This window comes from Euleptes europaea, chromosome 2 (assembly GCF_029931775.1).
Source record: "Euleptes europaea isolate rEulEur1 chromosome 2, rEulEur1.hap1, whole genome shotgun sequence".
Lineage (NCBI taxonomy): Eukaryota > Metazoa > Chordata > Lepidosauria > Squamata > Sphaerodactylidae > Euleptes > Euleptes europaea.
In genome coordinates, this window is record NC_079313.1 from 76,619,550 (window position 1) to 76,639,838 (window position 20,289).

Sequence of the window (20,289 nt, forward strand, 5' to 3'; positions counted from 1 at the left end):
GTATACACAGGGTTAGGATCTCAGTATATTGGTAATTAATACCCAGTAACACAAGCATTTTCTCCTTGTTAACAGAAGAACGCTTTTGCTAGCTACCGGGGCTGCACGTGTACTAGTGATTTGGGTAACAAAGTTGTGAAATACATTGAAACTTACCAAACCTGCTGTTAGAGAAGGAGCAGACTGTCCCAACGACTGGTTTCGCATGCGGACCAAATTGGAAGACTCCCCAGATGGTTGCCATGATGACTGCCCCACTCCACTGTGCATACTAGTAGATAAAGGAAGCAACTGCTTTCCTTCAAAGCAGAAAAAAAATTTGTTACTAGTCAATTCAACTACAAGGGTAATATGAATAATGAATACTTTGAAGAAGATATTTAACAGCCGTAGACAGTAACGAATATTTAAGTATCAGTTTTAAGGAAGGAACCCCCTATCTGTCCCAAATGAACCCACTCTAACTGAAGGCCGCTGCAAGGGGGGGGGGAATGGGGGGACAAAATTCCAGGGGCCCTAGTCAGCTGGAGGATCCCTGAATCCAGAGCATTTAAAATATTGTCAAAGGCTTTCACGGTCAGAGTTCATTGGTTCTTGTAGGTTATCCGGGCTGTGTGACCGTGGTCTTGGTATTTTCTTTCCTGACGTTTCGCCAGCAGCTGTGGCAGGCATCTTCAGGGGAGTAACACTGAAGGAGTGTCCTTCAGTGTTACTCCTCTGAAGATGCCTGCCACAGCTGCTGGCGAAACGTCAGGAAAGAAAATACCAAGACCACGGTCACACAGCCCGGATAACCTACAAGAACCAGAGCATTTACTTTTTAAAAAATTCTAATGCAGTTCTCCAATGCAGCCACTAGACGGAGCTCAGTAAACTCTGCTGGCTGGGCCTTTCTGCAACATTTACTAGGAGGCTGAGGGAAACCTTTGCTTCTCAGATTCTGCTAAACCCATCAGCCAGGCCGCACTGGAGCAAGGCAAAACCAGCCAGGACAAGCTAGTCATTGCCAGGTTGAAGTCTCCAAATAAGTTTGTTATCTTCCTTTAGTTCCAACCAGGTTCACAGTTTTGTTTGCATAGCCAGATCTTGCAAATGGGCAATCCTGTTAGCGTGTGAGGGCAAAATAAAAAGTTTCATTATTTTTTCCTTAATTTCGCTAACTCACTTTTCTCCTCCATTTTGCACTCTTCCTTTCATGATCTGCCATTTCTCTACCCTCACTTGTAATTTTTCTCTCAACTTTTCATCCATCCTGGTTGACAACTTAGACTATATTTAATAGTAGTATAGTGGCAAACCTTTCTAAATATGAGTTAATATTTCCTTATAATCTATCAAAGCAGTAAAAGGATGCTTTCCCCCTCCATCCTTTACGTTCATGATAACAGAATGTTAATCTGCCTTAGTGGTAATAAATGAGGAACAGAAGTTAGAATTTAGCTTAGCTTCCATTGCAAATAGCACGGGGGGGGGGGGGTCCTGGAGATAACCTGGGCTGGGATATTCCCATTCCTTTCATTTTTGCCCCTGGAACTCCCACAATCATTCTGAAGTCGGTGGCCAATTCTGGAATTCCTAATTTTATTTTCTGATGAGTTATGCCTGCCACAAATGGACAGATAGATGGTCATGCAAATTCTTTTATCATTATAAATGCATGGTCATAGCTAGCTAAGTGATTTGTTTGGTTATGATATTTGGTTTAGGACAGGGAGGCCAGATAGAATCTCTGTCCAGGGGCCCAAAGTGGCTCTTGGCGGCCGCTCTACTCCATTTGTTCCCATAACATTACAAATTTATGGTGTAGGTGATCATTTCACCTCTTGTTCATTGTTATCCCACCTTTGCATGAAGGTAAAATACCCAGCTTTCCCCTCATCCATGTTCCCTCACAACAACCCTATGAAATAGGTTAGGTCTAGAAAGAATAATTTACTCAAGGTTACCCAATGAGTCCCCATCTTGGATGCACACCTTGAAGCAATTGGGAGAAACAAAGCACCAGGAATAGATGGGATATCAATAGAGCTATTTCAAGTCACAGAAATTCAGTCCATCAAAATCTTGACAAGAATATGCCAACAAATATGGAAAACAAAACAATGGCCCACAGACTGGAAACGCTCAATCTATATTGCAATTCTTAAAGAAGGCGATGTCAAAGACTGCAGCAACTATCAGACCATCACATTAATTTCTCACAAGAGTAAAGTGATGCTCAAAATCTTACAACAAAGACTGTTACCATATACGGAATGAGAAATACCAGATGTTTAAGCTGGACTCAGGAAAAGAAGAGGCATATTGCAAATTTACATTGGTTACTGGAACATATAAGAGAATTTAGAACAGAATCAGCTTTTATTTCACATATTAAAGCAAAGCTTTTGACTGTCTGGATCATGAAAAGTTATGGTTGGTATTAAAAGAAATGAGTGTGCCTCAACATCTGATCGTTTTTAAGTGCAACCTGTACTCTGGACAGGAGGCTACTAGTAGGACAGAATGAAGAAACAGAATGGTTTCCATGTGGTAAAGGTGTCAGTTAAAGATGTATTTCATCTTCCTATCTCTTCAGCACATTACTGGCAGAAAATAGTGAAGACCTGAAACAACTACTGATGAAAGTTAGAGCAGAAAAACAAGATTACAGCTGAACATCAAGACAATGACTACTGATGAATTACACAACTTTAAGGTTGACGATGAAGAAAAACTGAAATTGTTCAAGATTTACTACCTCGATCATCAACCAAAAGTGAGTCTGCAACCAACAAATCCAAAGATTGAAACTGACAAGGGCAGCCATGAAGGAGCTAGAAAAGGTCCTTATGCGTAAGGATGTGTCACTGGCGAGCAAAATCAAGATAATTCATACTATAGTATTCCCCATTACTACATATGGGTGTGAAAGTTGGACAGTGAAGAAAGCAGATATGAAGAAAAACGATGCAGGAGTTTTACAGATACTATGGGCTGCCAAAAAGAAAAATAAGCGGGTTCTAGATCAAATCAAGCCTGAACTCTCCCTGGAAGCTAAAATGACCAAACTGAGGCTATTATACTTTGGCCACATTATGAGAAGACAAGACTCACTGGAAAAGACAATAATATTTAGAAAAGTTGAAGGCAGCAGGAGGGAGATCCAACATGAGATGGACTGAGTCAATAAAGGAATCCACGGCCCTCAGTTTGCAAGACCTGAGCAAGACTGTTAACAATACGACATTTTGGGAAAATTAATTCATAGGGTCACCTTAATTCAGAAGCAACATGACGGCTTTACACACACACACACACACAATGAATTTCACTAGACTGGATACAAGTTGAATGGGACAAATTACCTGACAAAGAACTGGTTAAACTACCCCGTCGCAGCTTGCAGTCATCTTGACTCAGTTGACGATGAAGTTTACTTTTCCCAGTTGATGAAAAAATGTCAGGGTTACTGAGTTTTCTGCATCGCAAAGTGATTGGTTCTGCCATAATATCCTGGAAGAAGAGCCAAAAGAAAGGAGGAGTGAGATTACCATTGCCAACATTCATTACAATAACTGAAAACTACACCAATGGTTCCACATCTTCAGATGTAAAGTTCAACCTTAAACACGTTTACTCAGAAATAGGTCCTGCTGAATTCAGTGTGGCATAGTTCCTAGTTAGTACACTTACAGAACCCTCTTCAGAACCCTCTCCTAGAGGTCAGCCTCACTGAGTAGACTTCAGTAGGATTCTGAGCAGACCTGCTTAGGATGTCACTTGTTAGAGAGCAATCCTAACCAGATATATTCAGAATCCTACTGAGGGCTATTCAATGGGGCTTAATTCAAACAAAATATTCTTAGGACTACAATCTTGAGGAAAAGTTCTTACTGCTACTTGAATTGTGGCCAGATTGTGGCCTCAAGTGTTTTTCTTAAGTGTATAAGAGATTTGCCCTGACCTGGATGGCCCAGGCTAGCCTGATCTCGTCAGATCTCAGAAGCTAAGCAGGGTCAGCCCTAGTTAGTATTTGGATGGGAGACCACCAAGGAATACCAGGGTTGCTGTGCAGAGGAAGGCACTGGCAAACCACCTCTGTTAGTCTCTTGCCATGAAAACCCCCAAAGGGGTCGCCATAAGTCGGCTGCGACTTGACGGCACTTTACACACACACACATAAGAGATTTAAATCCTACTCTCCCTGCCCCCACCCAATACACATCCAAGGAGGCTTTCCATCTTCAGGAAACCTCTGAGTTCATGCAAAACGATTTCTTGCATTTAAAGAGATTTCTGTTTTCTTTCTCAAGAAGAATTCCATGCTCTCTACATAGAAACTCTATCCAGAAGAAAAGCTTTAAAGACAACCAGGAAAAGTTATTCACATTTCAAATAATTTGCAAGCTAACGTAAAAGGTAAGCATACAATGAATGCATTCTTGCCGTAACTTGACTAAGTTAATTTGTTAAAACAGTAAATAAATCCACATAATGCAAACTGTTAGTCACCCTTCATGTCAAGTACTCCACCACATGTAGAACACACAACAAACGTCCAGTCACAATAACAGAAGTTAAACAACATTTTAAAAATGTTTAACATATTTCAGCAAAATAGATGTTAAGCACTATAACATTGCAACTGTATATCACTAAAAAGTAGACTGATTTCAAATAAATACAGCAACCATACATGCACAGCACGCAGCACAACATAAAGAAGCATGTATAGCAGACACCAGTGCAAATACCTACAAGTGTAGATAAGTGCCATGGAATCTTTTAAATCCATATACATGAATAGGATTTCTGGCTACGAACTCTTGCCAGCACCATCAGCTGCTTGCCACCAACATGTTTCTATGGAATTAATTTTACACAAATTTAAAATGACCTCAAATGCAATACACACACTGAAAAAACCAGAGCTCAACCTTGACTAATTTAATACTTCACAACTTGCACCAGATCCATCTTTGTGACTGTCACAAGAGCAGCTGACAATCCAGAGGGAAAAGGGCCATAGCTCAGTGACAATGCTTTACGTGTACAAGTTCCCAGGGTTTATTCCCTGGTATCTCCAGTTAAAGAGCTCAGATAGCATGGATGTAAAAGACCTGTGCTTGACACCCTTGAGAGCCACTGCCAATCAGAGCAGACAATATTGAGCTACATAGACCAATGGTCTAAGTCAGTTTAGGGACAGTTATTGTATTTCTGTACTTATATATTAGACATTTCAAATATTATCACTGAATAATAATAATAATAATATTTTATTTACATCCTGCCCTCCCCTAACAATGCCAGGCTCAGGGCAGCTATCTTAATTAGATACACATTAAAATACATTCACCCATACCACAAATTAAAACGTTTTAAGCTATGCTGAATTTGAAGATTCACTCTAATCCATAAAGAATGAGATTCACTCTAATCAATGATGAAAATGAATCATAACACTAGCATAAGAAATACACTCATTCATTCCATAAGAGATCTAAATCTCTTATGTATGAAATGAATTGAAAGGGCAGCCACCTTTTTAGTCATTAGTAAAATAACAAAGTGAAGCTGGTACCAGCCATAGATTGGAAGGCATGTAAGTCTATTTCCATATTCCAAATGTTTTGTTCCTAGAGCCAGCGTTGTGTAGTGGTTAAGAGCAGTGGTTTAGGATCGTAGACTTTAATCTGGAGAACCCGGTTTGATTCCCTGGGTTTGATTCCCCACTCCTCCACATGAGCGGCCGACTCCAATCTGGTGAACCGGGTCGGTTTCCCCACTCCTGCACATGAAGCCAGCTGGGTGACTTTGGACTAGTCACTGTTCTCTTAGAGCTCTCTCAGCCCTCCTACCTCACAACAGTCTGTCGTAGGGAGGGGAAGGAGATTGGAAACCGGTGAAGTGGTAGAGAAAGTCGGCATATAAAAACCAACTCTTTTTCTTCTATTTGCCTCCCTACTACAAATCACAATTTTTTCCATAACATCTTGTTTACCCAAGGTACAGCTTTCTGTTAAAAAGTTCAATTTGATAATATGCTACATTATTTCATTTCTGCAGTGTTGTAATAAAAATGTACGGATAATCTGAGGGTTTACACTGGACATGCTACATTTAATCTGGAGTAGAGTGCAGATTTAAATTTACTTCTCTAATATTTGCCAGATATTTAAAAATAACTAGGGATGTCTTAAAATCTACAAACTAGGACCTTCCCTAGATCATGCTTCTTGTGGAAGATGAACAGTTGAAACAGAGTATCACAATTCTAAATCTCCTCATTGAAGTCCACTCCACAATATCTCTAGTTAGTTATTTCCACCACTCTGGTTTAAGGAACTTTGTGTGAATCCATTTGATGTAAAATCCCATACTGCCCAGACCAAAGGTACACAACTAGTTTTGTGGGCCAAAATGAATCTTTACAATGAAAGATTCCCCAATGAATTTCAAATTGTCACACTTTAGACTTTACGGTTATGAAGAGACATAAAAGCATAACTGATCTACACTTTACCTAAGAAGATACAGTGGCAGTATTTATCCCTTTGCATAGAAAGTGACAAAAAAAACCAACAAATATTGTTAACCATCACAGCAACTTCTGTTTACTATGGTTTTTGCGGTCCTGTGAAGCAATCCAGCTAATTAAATCTGTATCTCACCAGACATATTTTGAAAAATAGAGAAAAATAAAGCCCATTCTGTTCTCTTACAGTACTAACATACTGAATAAACACAATAAATCTGCTTTGAACATTTTATTTCCAGTTAATTAGGAGGTTCATTTACCATGTATATAACCATGATGTTCAATATGCCCGATGGCATACTATGCAGAAAGGCACACATCCATATGCCTCATTAATGGCAACTTGCCTCAAGTAAAATGCTACTGAAAACCTTTCAGCTGATTTTTTTAATGGCATAGTACTGCTGTGTGTAGCACAAATAGAATAAATACAGTATTAATTCAGACACAGAAGTACTAGTCCGATCTGTTAGAAGAGGAATATAACTTGATCTTAGATCCTCATAAAAAATGACATCCCAAGAGAACATGTGCTAGAGAATCAATAGAACCAGAAGAACACGGGCAGGTCTGGGAAACAGATTTAACAAAATAAGGATAAATATTAATGCGATAAATAAAATATACCACTGAGAGACATTCACATGTTCACTGCACTTTCAGAGTGTATCAATCACATCCTTACTGTAATGTTTGACAAAGAGATGTACATATGCAAATAAGAAATAGGTACACACCTGGATCCTGCAAATTAGTAAATCCCCAAAACTGAGTTTTCTGCATTTTCAAATCAACTCATCTTCCATGCAAACATTATAGAAAACATGTGGTCAACAAACTGTGGAAATGCTGAAATCAATCTTTCCAAGTAATGTGGGAAGCAGCTTTAAATGAATTGAAATTTTAGCAAGTACACAACTGATACAATGTCACAAAGGAATAGACTGGTGAGCAATTCAATTTTCTGCTGTTTCTACATATTTTCTGAAATCTCCATCAACAGTCTACTGTCGGATTACAGACTACTGCCAAATTATGGCAGCAACCACAACTGCATTGATCAGGTAAAAAGGCAGCATAAAATATTTTAAATAAAATTAAATTAATAAAATTAAATAAATAAAATTTACGAATTATCCCCAATTGCTGCAGTGTATTTGGAATTATTAGGTATAATAAATGATAGTGGAGACTAACAGAGTAAATGCTGTACAAACACAACCTCTATAATAAAAGCCTTGGCACGACAGGGTCTTTTCTGTATATGCCACCTCTCCATCCTACAACCACACAAGCTTCACTGTTGCCCACTGATGACAATTTGCTAATGGACTTTGCTTTTTATGGTATTGCTTTTTATGATTTACATTGTTTGCTGCTGTAGAAAAGAGCAAGGATCCAGCAGCACCTTAAAGACTAACACCATTTTTGGCAGAGTATGAGCTTTCGTAAGCCACAGCTCACTTCTTCAAATACAGCTAGAACGTGAGTCCATCTATCCTTAAGTAGAGAAGAGTGAATTAGACACACAATGGCAATGTAAACGTCAAAAGTAAATAAATGACATTAGCAAGTGTGATTAGATTAGATGTGATATGCAGAGGGGTAGTAGGCATGGAGTTGGGTACTGTTGAAGATCCCAAACTGACATGTTTCTGACATACTGAAATAAATTTTTCCTGACATAACATGGAATTCAATATGCCCTGGTTGCCCCTTGCCCAAGATGACTGTCCTGGTCAAGAACTACTTATTTGCAGCCAACATTAAGAAGCTAGAAATATTCCTGACTTGCAGGAGATAGGTACTTCTTCCAAAGGATGTTCCAATGTCCATCCTCAATCCAACAGCAAACATTCTCTTAGTGATATTGTCAAAGGCTTTCACGGTCAGAGTTCACTGGTTCTTGTAGGTTATCCGGGCTGTGTGACCGTGGTCTTGGTATTTTCTTTCCTGACGTTTCGCCAGCAGCTGTGGCAGGCATCTTCAGAGGAGTAACACTGAAGGACAGTGTCGAGAGACACAGCCCGGATAACCTACAAGAACCAATTCTCTTAGTGAGCCTTCAGAAACCCTTAGTCACATGCATTTTTATCTGAAAATGTTGCAAAACCCCCACATCTTAAAGAAGTACAAGAAAATAATATTCGCATCATCATCATCCCACTGGAAGAACATCCCAGAGCATAGAGGCAGCCGTATACCCCCATGAGAGTAGTTCCCCAAAATGACACGCACACGCCTACATCTACACCGCAGCTTGCAGGGGATCAGGTCGGTCCGCATCCTGTGCCCCCCATCCATGGAATCGACCCTTCTCTTTGCATGCCTCTTCTGGGCCTAACAGCACGCGTGAGACCTCCGAAGCCTCTCCCACCGACCCACCCCCATTTCACAGACTCCCACAACTTACACGCCCACAAGCCACCCGTCCCCCTAACACCGCAGTACCTTCTCGGGCGGTTCTCCGCAGGCGGCGCGACCCCGAGGCGCTTCCTCCGTCTCTTTCCTGCCGCCAGCCGCAGAGGAGGCTCTTCTCTCGGAGACGTCCACGGGAGCTCGGGCGGGCTGCTCCAGCTTCCTGGGGGCCTGGAGCGCCGAGGGCCCCGCTTTGTCGCCCCGCGAGCGGCCCTTCCTCATGGCGACGGGGGACAACGGCGGCGCCTCCTCAGCGCGGCGGCACCCAGCATAAGCAGCCGGCCATGGCTGCGGAGGGGGTGGGAAGGAAACGAAGAATCCCGTCAGGCGCGAGCAAGCGCGGACCCACCACCCCCGGGCGCGGGCATCCCCGCACTCCTGTCAGGGGGCGAGCGCGGCCAGCACTGCAGCAGCCCCGCCCCTTCTGTCACGTATCGCGAGAGGAGGGGCCGCTGGGGCGCGCGCGAAAGCGAGAGGCAGTTCAAGCCGTTGGAGGGTCAGCGTCAAGCGAGGCCCCGGAGAAGCGCGCGCGCGCGGGGGGGGGCGGACGAGAAAGGCGGGGCTGAATAGGAGAGTAAGTGAGCGCGAGCCCGTTCGAGCGCAACAATAGTGGCGAAGGGGCCGCGAGAAACACGTGGGGGTGGGGGGGAACTGTGTAGCTGCGCAGTGCATGCTGGGCCGTGAAATAGAGCCGGCAGAACGTCTTCCTCCGTTGGGACTGGGCACGTGACACATGCTGCTGCCGTCCCGGTCTTCGCTGCAGCAGCCGGCCGTCTTACACCGTGCGAGTGACTCTGGGAACAGGAGGCTTTGGGAATGCCACCTTCGGACTGGCCTGCGACAGGACGCTTCGGCGAGAGATTTCTGTATTTATTTAAACTATTTATTTATTTAAAAACTATTTATTTATTTAAAAACTAGCGTCCTGTATTTTCTTTCTCAGAAGGACTCAAGGCGTCTCACAGCATCCAACAGTACGAAATACAGTCATACACATTTTTTACAACGAATGCACTGATGTGGAAGCAGGCGGATTAGCAGTTATCCAGGACACACCACCAGAACTCCTTGCTTTATAGAAAACAGTGTTGTTTAATTTACAGGGCACAGATACAAAAGACAAACCGTCACGTACACTTCTCTCCACCAAACTTCCCAATACAGAGTTACAGTTACATAGGCTTATGTACAAAACTTCACCTGAAACCAATAAGGCCACCTGCAGACCTGGCCACAGTATTACATCATCCTTACTGCTTCAAACGGGTTAGTTGCAGTTCACCCTAGAACAGTGGTTCCCAATCTTTTTTTGACCAGGGACCACTAGGACTTTTTTGTTTGGTGCAGGGACCCCAAGGTTCAAAATAAAAATTCAGAGAATTTGAAAATAAACTTTAATCATAACTGTTAAACATTAAACTTAGAATAATATTTGAATATATATATATTTTAAAATAGAGAACTTTTAATTGAAAATATTAATTTATTATGGGTTTGTAACTTTGTTTTGCGGACCTTAATTTAGTTCTCGCGGACCCTTGGGGGTCCACGGACCCCTGGTTGGGAACCAGTGCCCTAGAACCTGCAAGGCTATTGCTGCCTCTTGCATCATCCTAGATGCCTCTGATCTGACAGCTACCTGTCAGCTGTCTCTGTCAGATTATTATGGGCAACTTGTTACTCTGACATGCACAGGATAAAATCCCAGTAAAGTCACTAATAACTCACACCGAAGGCCCACCTTAAAAGCTCTTATCTTTTACCCAAAGCATGAAACCAGGCTGAGGCTCACTGATCTTCCTGAAAAGTCAAACAGGCATTGCTGGGCAGAAGGCAGTGGTTGATAAAGGGAGAGACATGCAAGTATTTTAGAGATCAACTTCATCCTACATGGAAGCATCCGGTTATGTCTAAAGCGGAATCTAATATGTTGATGTGTTCCTGTAATTAAGAAAAATAATTGATTTAATTTTATTTGTTCTAAGAACTCTAGTATCTGAGAATACTGGGAATGTTATCTGAAATGTACCAATATAATTCTTATGATCCAGTGCAAGGATAACTCTCCAAATTAAAGATAAATCAGAAATCATACACGGTTCCTATACATTAAATAACTCTGGGTAGAATTAACTTTGTTTATAGGGTAATGTTATATTCTCATATGGATGTCTGTTACTGCAAATGTTGAGGAGGGGGTGTAGCTCCTTGAAAAAGTATTTGCTGGATATGCAGAGAATTTAGGGCTTTGAGATCCCCCCCCAAATGAACAAAGATATTTATGAAGTCAACTATAATTTGTTAAAATAAGATTTTTGAATTAAATCTTGACAAATAATACTTTCCATGTATGACCTCATCTTTCAAGTCATGATAACTTCTAGTTGGCAAGGGGACAATGTGGGAACTGGAGGCAATTTTTATGCTTATGTTTGAACTGGGTTTCCAGAACAAATACCACCAAACTCTAAAAACAAAATGTGGGCCAGAATAGCTTTCTGAATTACTGGAATTTAAACTCAAGTAGACTTTAAAAAAAAAAAACCTAGCAAAATGCTAACAGTGCAATCCTATGCAGAGTTACTCCAATCTAAATAAATTAGTTTAAATTGGAGCAACTCTGCATACAATTGCACTGCAAATGTCTCTAGTGCAGGTAGGATTGCCAACTGCCAGGAGATCTGCTAATTCAACTGATCTCCAGCCAACAGAGATCAGTTCACCTGGAGAAAAATGGCCGCTTTGGCAATTGGACTATATGGCATTGAAGTCCCTCCCCAAACCCCACCCTTTTCAGGCTCCGCCCCGAAACACCTCCCGCCGGTGGCAAAGAGGGACCTGGTAACCCTAAGTGCAGGTGTACCCAACATGGTGCCAGTGGGTGCCATGGTGCCCACTGGCACCTTTTCTGATGCCCACCAAGTGTTTTAGGAAGTGGATGGGGCCAGGAAGGGCTTTTGGCAAGCAAGGCTTCTGATTGGCTGTGCAGATTTTTTTAAATGTTGCTTTGGAAGCAGCTGCTACCACCACACAAAGATCTGCACTGTGTTACTTAAGCTGTGGCAATCATTTTGTGGCTGGCTCCGCCTCCTGTGGCAGACATTTTGTTGCTGTGTCCACCAAGCTGTGTCAGAATTCCAAAGGTGCCGGCAGGCTCAAGAAGGTTGGGGAGCCCTGCTCTAGTGAGTAAAAATGATTGTTACTGCCATGCATGGTAACTGCTACTGTATATTTATGTGGGGCTGCCTTTGAACACAGACCAGAAACTTAAGGTCATCCAAAATGTAGGAGCCAAACCTTTGTCAGTGTGGGATACATGGATTGTACCACCCCAGTGCCAAAAGATCTGCACCGGCTGCCCATTTCTTTCTAAGCACAATTCAAAGTTTTTACCTTTAAAGCCCCAAATAGCTTGGGGCCAGGGTACTTGAAGGACTGCCTCCTCCCATATTATCCACCCTCCCAGTTAAGATCTGTCTCACAAGCCCTGTGCTCTGTGTCCCTGCCTTCAGAGGTGAGGTGGGTGGCAACCACTGATAGGTCTTTTTCAGTAGTGGCACCTTGCTTGTGGAATGCCCTTCACCTTGAGGCTTGTCTGGGGCTTTCTTTTAGGCACCAGGCCAAAACATTTCTGTTCACCCAGGCTTTTCGTTAAGAGGTTGATTTTTTAAAAACAATGTTTTGGCCTGGAAGCTGTTGTTTCAAGCTGTCTGTGGTCTGTTTTTATGCTGGGCTGGGTCTTTTTAATGCTGGATTTTAATTAACAGCTCTTAATGTTTTGTTTTTTATTTTATTTTGTAAGCCACCTTGGGCAGGTTCCTGGAGAGACAGCATAACAATGTTCTAAATAAATAAATAAAAATAGAAGTACATAACTGGAAATTAAAACTGAGTTAAACCCTTCTAAGCCCATTGACTTAAAAGGACTTAGAAGGGTGTAACTGTTTAGGATTGCACTGTAAGTCTAGCAGCATAGTCATATGTTTGTTTACTATGAAATAAATCCCAGTAAGGTCGATGGTACTTATTCCCAAGTAAATGTACAAACAATCCATATGACTCTTACTTGGAAATCACATTGATGTTAGTGCGATTTAATTCAGAGTAAAGATGCATGATGTCCTCCTGCTAGACATCACATGCAAGCCCTTGCCATCATTGTTGTGTATGCTTTGGTCACTGTCCTACTGTCCCAGAACTGTTTTGACCTCTGCTAGCATCTGCACTATTGCTCAGCTGCTTAGACACTCAAAACAGGACTTTCATATAACCCCAGTGTGACAACTATTGTTAATTAGTCTTGCGTATAGGGTCTTAGCGGTTCACAAAAAGATGACAAAGATATTTTGTTTCCTCTGAGATCTCTCAGCAGCATTCCTTCTGCGTATGGAAAAAGAAAAACAATGTTGTGTCACAGCAGGATTCTATGTCTGACAAAGTAAACATTATTGAGTTTGTTTGCTTGAACTGGCAAGGAGATCCTTAAGCACTGTAGTCCACAGGAAGTCATGCTCTGGAAAATGAATCTTTTACTACAGCTTTATAGAGTTCTGTCCCTATGGCATGCCAGTGATTTCTAGATCAACCATATACACAGCCTCCATGTTTCCTGACACCATGTGTACAGGAAAGGATTAAGGCTTTTAAGGGAAAAAATACATATTCCATCATGACTGAAAAGCAGCTGAGGGGAGGTCTATAAAATTATGCATGGTTTGGAGAGAGTGGACAGGGAGAGGTTTTTCTCCCTCTCCCATAATACTAGAACGCGGGGTCATCTGCTGAAGCTGGAGGGTGAGAGATTCAAAACAGATAAAAGGAAGTATTTTTTTCACACAATGCATAGTTAAATTGTGGAACTCCCTGCCTCAAAATGTGGTGATGGCTGCCAGCTTGGAAGGCTTTAAGAGGGGAGTGGACATGTTCATGGAGGAAAGGGGTATTCATGGCTACTGGTTAAAATGGATACTAGTCATGATGCATACCTATTCTCTGTAGGATCAGAGGAGCGTGCCTATTATCTTAGGTGCTGTGGAACACAGGCAGGATGCTGCTGCTGCAGTCGTCTTGTTTTGGGGCTTGCTAGAGGCACCTGGTTGGCCACCATGTGAACAGAATGCTGGACTTGATGGGCCTTGGTCTGATCCAGCAGGGCTTTTCTTATGTTCTTATGACATTGGCTCCCTTAAAGGCCACATAAATGTAACTCTTTTTTTGTGAACTGTGGTGGTAAGCATGTCAAACCCGAAGCAGCTACTCAGCAGCATTAATGGGTCAAACACAAATCCAGGAACTGAATCCTGCAACCAACCCCAATGCCAGCTCTGTGTCTCAGCTGACAACTTCACTGAACCTTACAACATCACCCATACTATCAAGGGCTCATTATTTATCTGGTCTTTAAAAATGTGATTATGTCATCATCTGGCAGTAACCTACTTCTGTCATTTGTATGTAGGCTTCCTCTTTACACAAAAGGATAAGTAGAGGCTTCTTTTGAAAAGTGGAAAGTCTGCCCCAGTAAATTGAACAGAAGGATCACAAGCTCTGGCGAAAGAAATGTAAGTCAATAATCAGGCATGCAAAAAGAGAATTTGAGGAGCAGGTTGCTAAAAACATCAAGACAAACAATAAACATTTCTTTAAATATATCCGGAGCAGGAAACCAGCCAGAGCAGCATTTGGGACTTTGCATGACCAAGGAATAAAGGGATTGCTAAAGGAAGATGGGGAGATGGCAGAGAAGCTCAATTAATTTTTTGCTTCTTTGTTCACTGTGGAAAGCATAGGGCATGTACCCATGCCACAGCCACTATTTTCAGGAAGGGAGTCCGAAGAACTGAGTCAACTTTAGGTGACGAGATATGAAGTTCAACCTATTGGGGAAATTAAAAACCTATAAGTCTCCAGGTCCTGATGGCATACACCAGAGAGTTCTTAGGGAACTCAGATGTGAGATGGGTTACATATATCAACTCAGATGTGAGATAGGTTACAGATATCAACTATCACTAAAGTCAGCCACTGTACCAGAAGGCTGGAGACTAGCAAATGCTACACCAATTTTTTTTAAAGGAGTCCAAAGGGGAACCAGTAAATTACAAGCTAGTCAGCCTAACGTCTGTCTTAGGCAAATTAGTAGAAACTGTAATCAAAGAGAGGATTATTAGGCACATAGAGGAACAAAGCCTGCTGAAGGAAAATCAGCATGGCTTCTGCAAAGGAAAGTCCTGCCTCACTTACCTTTTGGAGTTCCTTGAGAAAGTGAACAAGCATGTAGACAACGGTGACCCGGCAGGCATTATGTACTTGGACTTTAAAAAGTATTTGTCATGTTGTTGTATGTGAATCCTTGAGGGTGCGTGTATTTATGCTCCCTCGTTGCTATTTTACTATGCCAATAAAGGTGTCAATCTGAATCTAAAAAGTATTTCTAAAAGATACCTCACCAAAGACTCCTGAGTCAAGTTAGCAGTCATGGGATAAGAGGACAGGTTCTCTTATGGATTAAAAATTTGTTAAATGACAGGAAGCAAAGAATAAGAATATATGGACAGTTCTCACAATGGAGTGAAGTAAGCAGTAGGATCCCACAAGGTTCAGTATTGGGGGCAGTACTATTTAATTTGTTCATAAATGTTCTGGAACTAGGGGTGAGTAATGTAATGATCAAAAAGGGCAAGAGTCCAGTAGCACCTTAAAGACTAACAAAAATATTTTCTGGTAGGGTATGAGCTTTCGTGAGCCACAGCTCACTTCTTCAGATACAGCTAGAATGACATTCTAGCTGTATCTGAAGAAGTGAGCTGTGGCTCACGAAAGCTCATACCCTACCAGAAAATATTTTTGTTAGTCTTTAAGGTGCTACTGGACTCTTGCCCTTTTTGACTACTACAAACAGACTAACATGGCTACCCACTGTGTAATGTAATGATGTGCAACCTGTACTCTGGACAAGAGGCCACACTTAGAAAAGAATATGGAGAAACGGAATGGTTTCCAATTGACAAAGGAGTCAGACAAGGATATATTTTATCTTCCTATCTCTTCAATCTATATGCAGAACATATAATTAGGAAAGATGGATTAGATTTAGATGAAGGTGGAGTGAAAATTGGAGGGAGGAACATTAATAATTTGAGATATGCCGATGACACTACCTTATTGGCAGAAAATAGTGAAGATTTGAAACGACTACTGCTGAAAGTTAAAAGAGAAAGTGCCAAAGCAGGACTACCGCTGAACATCAAGAAAACAAAAGTAATGACTACAGGAGAATTACACAACTTTAAAGCTGACAATGAGGAAATTGAAATTGTTCAAGACTTTCTATTCCTTGGCTCCACCATCAACCAAAAGGGAGACTGCAGTCAAGAAATCAGAAGGAGATTGAGACTAGGAAGGGCAGCCATGAAGGAGCTAGAAAAGTTTTTGAAGTGTAAGGATGGGTCGCTGGCACCAAGACTAGATTAATTCATGCCATCGTATTTCCTTTTTCTATGTATGGGTGTGAAAGCTGGACAGTGAAAAAAGCTTATAGGAAGAAAATAGATTCGTTTGAAATGTGGTGTTGAAATGTGGTGTTGGAGGAGAGTGTTATGGATATCGTGGACTGCCAAAAAAACAAATCAGTGGGTTATAGATGAAATCAAGCCTAAACTGACCCTAGAAGCTAAAATGACTAAACTGAGGCTATCGTATTTTAGTCACATCATGAGACGACAAGAGTCACTGGAAAAGACAGTCATGCTAGGAAAAGTTGAGAGCAGCAGGAAAAGAGGAAGATCCAACAACAGATGGACTGACTCAATAAAGGAAGCCACAGCCCTCAATTTGCAAGATCTGAGCAAGGCTGTCAAAGATAAGATATTTTGGAGGACTTTCATTCATAGGGTCGCCATGAGTCAGAAGCGACTTGACGGCACTTAACACACACACACAATGTAGTGGCCAAAGTTGCAGATGACACAAAATTATTCAGGATGGTGAAAACCAAGGATGAGTGTGAAGAGCTCTAGGAGGATCTCCACAATGTTGGTAGAAGTGTAAGGTGTTCAGAGTTCGATGTTGGTAGGTGTAATGTGACGCACATTGGACAAAAAAATCTTAACTTCAAGTACAGGCTATGTTGGATCTGAACGTGCTGAGACTGAGTGGGGAAAAGGGCTTGGGTTTGTAGTAGATAGTTTAATTAAAGTGTCGACCCAGTGTGCAGCCATAGTGAAAAAGGCAAACTATGTTAGGGATTATTAGGTAAGGGACTGAAAATAAAATGGCCAATCTTATAATGCCCCTGTATAGATCAATGATGTGGCCTCATTTGGAACACTGTACAGTTCTTATCACCATATTTATGTGGCAGACTTAAATTACCCTACTCCAACAACAACAAAAAGTTTCTAAGGGAGACTCTGACATGAAGCCACCAAACTGGATTTCATTAGCAAATCTGACAGTCAAATTTAGTTTCAACTCATAGTAGGAATTCTTTGCTAACAAAAGTAATTGCCCCCTTTCTGTTGTTTATTTATACTAACTTTTCAATATCTATTCATCCATGGTTCTTGTTGGAAGTTACTAGATCTCATTAATTTGATTGGATTTTGTATTAATTTGTGTTCAGCATAATGTTGCTCCTGCTGTCTCTTGCATTGTGTGACATTTTGACTTTGTAAAAATCTTTTCTCCTTCTTGATGTGTTCAATGTGTAATATTCCTGTACACTTTGGTGAATACTTGTGATGAAATGGGGTCTGACCAATGAACTTTTTTTGCCATAGTGTTAGTCTTTAAAGTGTCATAAGACACATAATTGTTTTTACTAGAGATTTGGAAGCTCACAGTTTCAGATAAGTAATTTTTACATTTGAAAGATCGATTCACTTTTACAATTCTAATAGCTGTACAACAAATTTCTTTTGTGGAAATTAATAAAAGTTTTGAACTAACTTACTGTTCCACCTACCACTACTTTTGTTATTCTGGCACTACTGACAATTATGATTAGCAGTGCAATAGTAAAAGGGACATTGGCTAGCCAAAATAAACATCAGCTTATCAACCTCTGCTCAAACGACCTAGAAACCGCTCTGTTGTTGACTGGAGATCTCAAACTTTGTCACTGGGTTTTTAATGGCAAACAAGCTGTTGTCCCAAAGTTCCAAGGTTAGCCCTGTCGTCAAAAATGGAAATGAATGTTGTCTCTTAACAATCAGTGCTTAAGGTAAATATGATAAACCATCACTGCCAAAAGGTTCGGTGCATTATTCCAATCGAATGATTGCATGATATAATGACTTTAATACAAACTGACCACCAGCACTATATTGTGCAAGATGTGTCAGGTATAAGTTTCAACTTATTGGCCCTCATCTACGTGTGTAGATAGCAGAGGCATCACTATTTCTGCTTCTTTTTGCACATTGCAAGGAGTGCAGGACAGTAGAGTGAAGTCATTTTTTAGCACAAGCAGGTTTAGAGATCCCTTCCTTTCCACAAAATCTCTTCCATGCCCCCCCCCCATTTCCTCCAGCCCAGCACAGTCAGTCCCAGCCACCCTGTTGGTTGATTCTCCACTGCTCTGCACAACTATTTGCAGTGCAGAGTCACTTCCTCGAAAAGTTCTTGTTGCCTTCCCCTGACCTGGCCATCCACTACCCCTGCAGTTGGTCCTCCAAAGCTCTATGTGTGTTTGCACAAAAACTCTCCAGAAAGAGACAAGCAAAAGCAGGGAACCCTCCAATATATTAGTCTTCCCACGGCATCATCTCTGTCTTGTCTGGATTCGCTTTTATCTTGTAGTCCCCTTCAGACTACAGGTTTTAAATACCAGTTTGACATCCACAGCAACTTCTGGAAGTTAAGATGATGTAATACAGAGGTGGGTGTCATCTACATACTGATGACAGCCATCTCCATAGCTACAGATTACCTTCATCAGTAGCTTGACACTAGTATTAAAGACAATAGGTAAAACAACCCATACCCTTGACTCCACATCTCCGGTTCTTTTGTGTAGAACTGCAGTAACAGCTTCTTTTTTTTGTTCATTATATCATGGAGTGGAGTACTGCATGCTAAAACACTGGTCCAGGTTAAGGGAACAGACTTGTTACAAGCACCACACCAAGGTCATCCAGCAAGCTTCCGTGGCAGAGTGAGATTTCAAAACAAATTTAGATGCTGTTATCTCATTGATGATATTGATGTTATATTAAATGATACTTTACTTAGTTGCATGCTAAAGCAGTAAGCATCCCTACCGCAAGTGACCCTGAGATAAATTTGTTAGCTTTGTAAAAGGTCGGAGAACTTTACTTGGCAAACCAGCTATGGGTATCTGCTGACAAACAGCATATATAAAGAGAGATGTGGGGAAAGAATGAGCAGCATTCCTCTGAAGGAGAGAAAAGGATCTGAAAACTAGCTAAAAACAGGTGAGAGAAGGAGGTATGTTTGGCTTTGTTTCCTTTACAACCAATTAATTTTAGAACGGATATAGCAACTAATCAAATCTTTGCTTCATACAAGTTTTGCAAGTCATTAAAAGGAAGTTCACCTCAAGGAGAGAAGACTTAGTCCTATAATAATTTGCATGTGATATGCTGTGTTTATTCTAACTAGTCTACTCTTGTAATTGGCAGTCTGGCAAATATGTGTTTCATGGTTTCTCCATACACCAAAAAACTAAGCTTAATCCTTAGCACTACTTTATGCACTAGGCTTATGTCCAACTGTTAGTGCACAGAAAGTACACAGTCTTTGTGCATTCCTGTCCTTTCCTGCCACCCCTTCCAACAACCAAAAAGATAACTCTGGGGGTCATAAGACTTGCTGAAAGGAATATGGTTACCAACTGACCAGGATGTCCTGTCCCTTTTTTAGGATTGCCAACTCCGAGTTTGGAAATTCCTGGGGATCTGTGGGTAGATACTTGGGATGGCAGGGTTTGAGAAGGGCAGGGATTTTAGAGGGCTATAATGCCTTAGTCCACCCTCTGAAGTAGTAATTTTCTCCAGGGAAACTGATCTCTGTAGTCTGGAGATCAGCCATTCTGGGAGATCTTCAGGCACCCCCTGGAGGCTGGCAACAGTATCCCTTTAACAGAGGTTTGCTGCATATGTATCAGTAGTGGAAGCTTTGCATGGTATGACGTTAAATAGCAGCATCTTATAATACCTGCAGATCCAAATGATATTAAAAGGACAGCTAGAGATACCAGTTTAAAAGTTGGTAACTCTAAGAGCCAAACTACACATTACAGTGTTCTCGGGTCCACCTCAGGGACTTGCAGCCATATTCCACCTGCAAGTTCCCAGTAGGAACTCCCAAAAACACCATGGGGCCCA

The 20,289-nt window shown here is 41.5% G+C and overlaps 1 protein-coding gene across 4 annotated transcripts in view; it reads right to left on the bottom strand.

Annotated features, from left to right (window-relative positions):
* The window catches only part of MAST2 (microtubule associated serine/threonine kinase 2), a 383,088-nt gene that overhangs the window by 201,320 nt on the left and 161,479 nt on the right, over positions 1-20,289 (bottom strand). For all 4 annotated transcript variants that reach the window (XM_056844043.1, XM_056844042.1, XM_056844041.1 and 1 more), the window contains exons 2-3: positions 3,348-3,495; positions 157-299 (exon numbers count right to left, since the gene is read on the bottom strand). In XM_056844043.1, coding sequence (XP_056700021.1) covers positions 157-299; positions 3,348-3,489 — 285 coding nt within the window. In that variant the 5' untranslated portion in view covers positions 3,490-3,495. The remainder of the gene's footprint in view (positions 1-156; positions 300-3,347; positions 3,496-20,289) is intronic.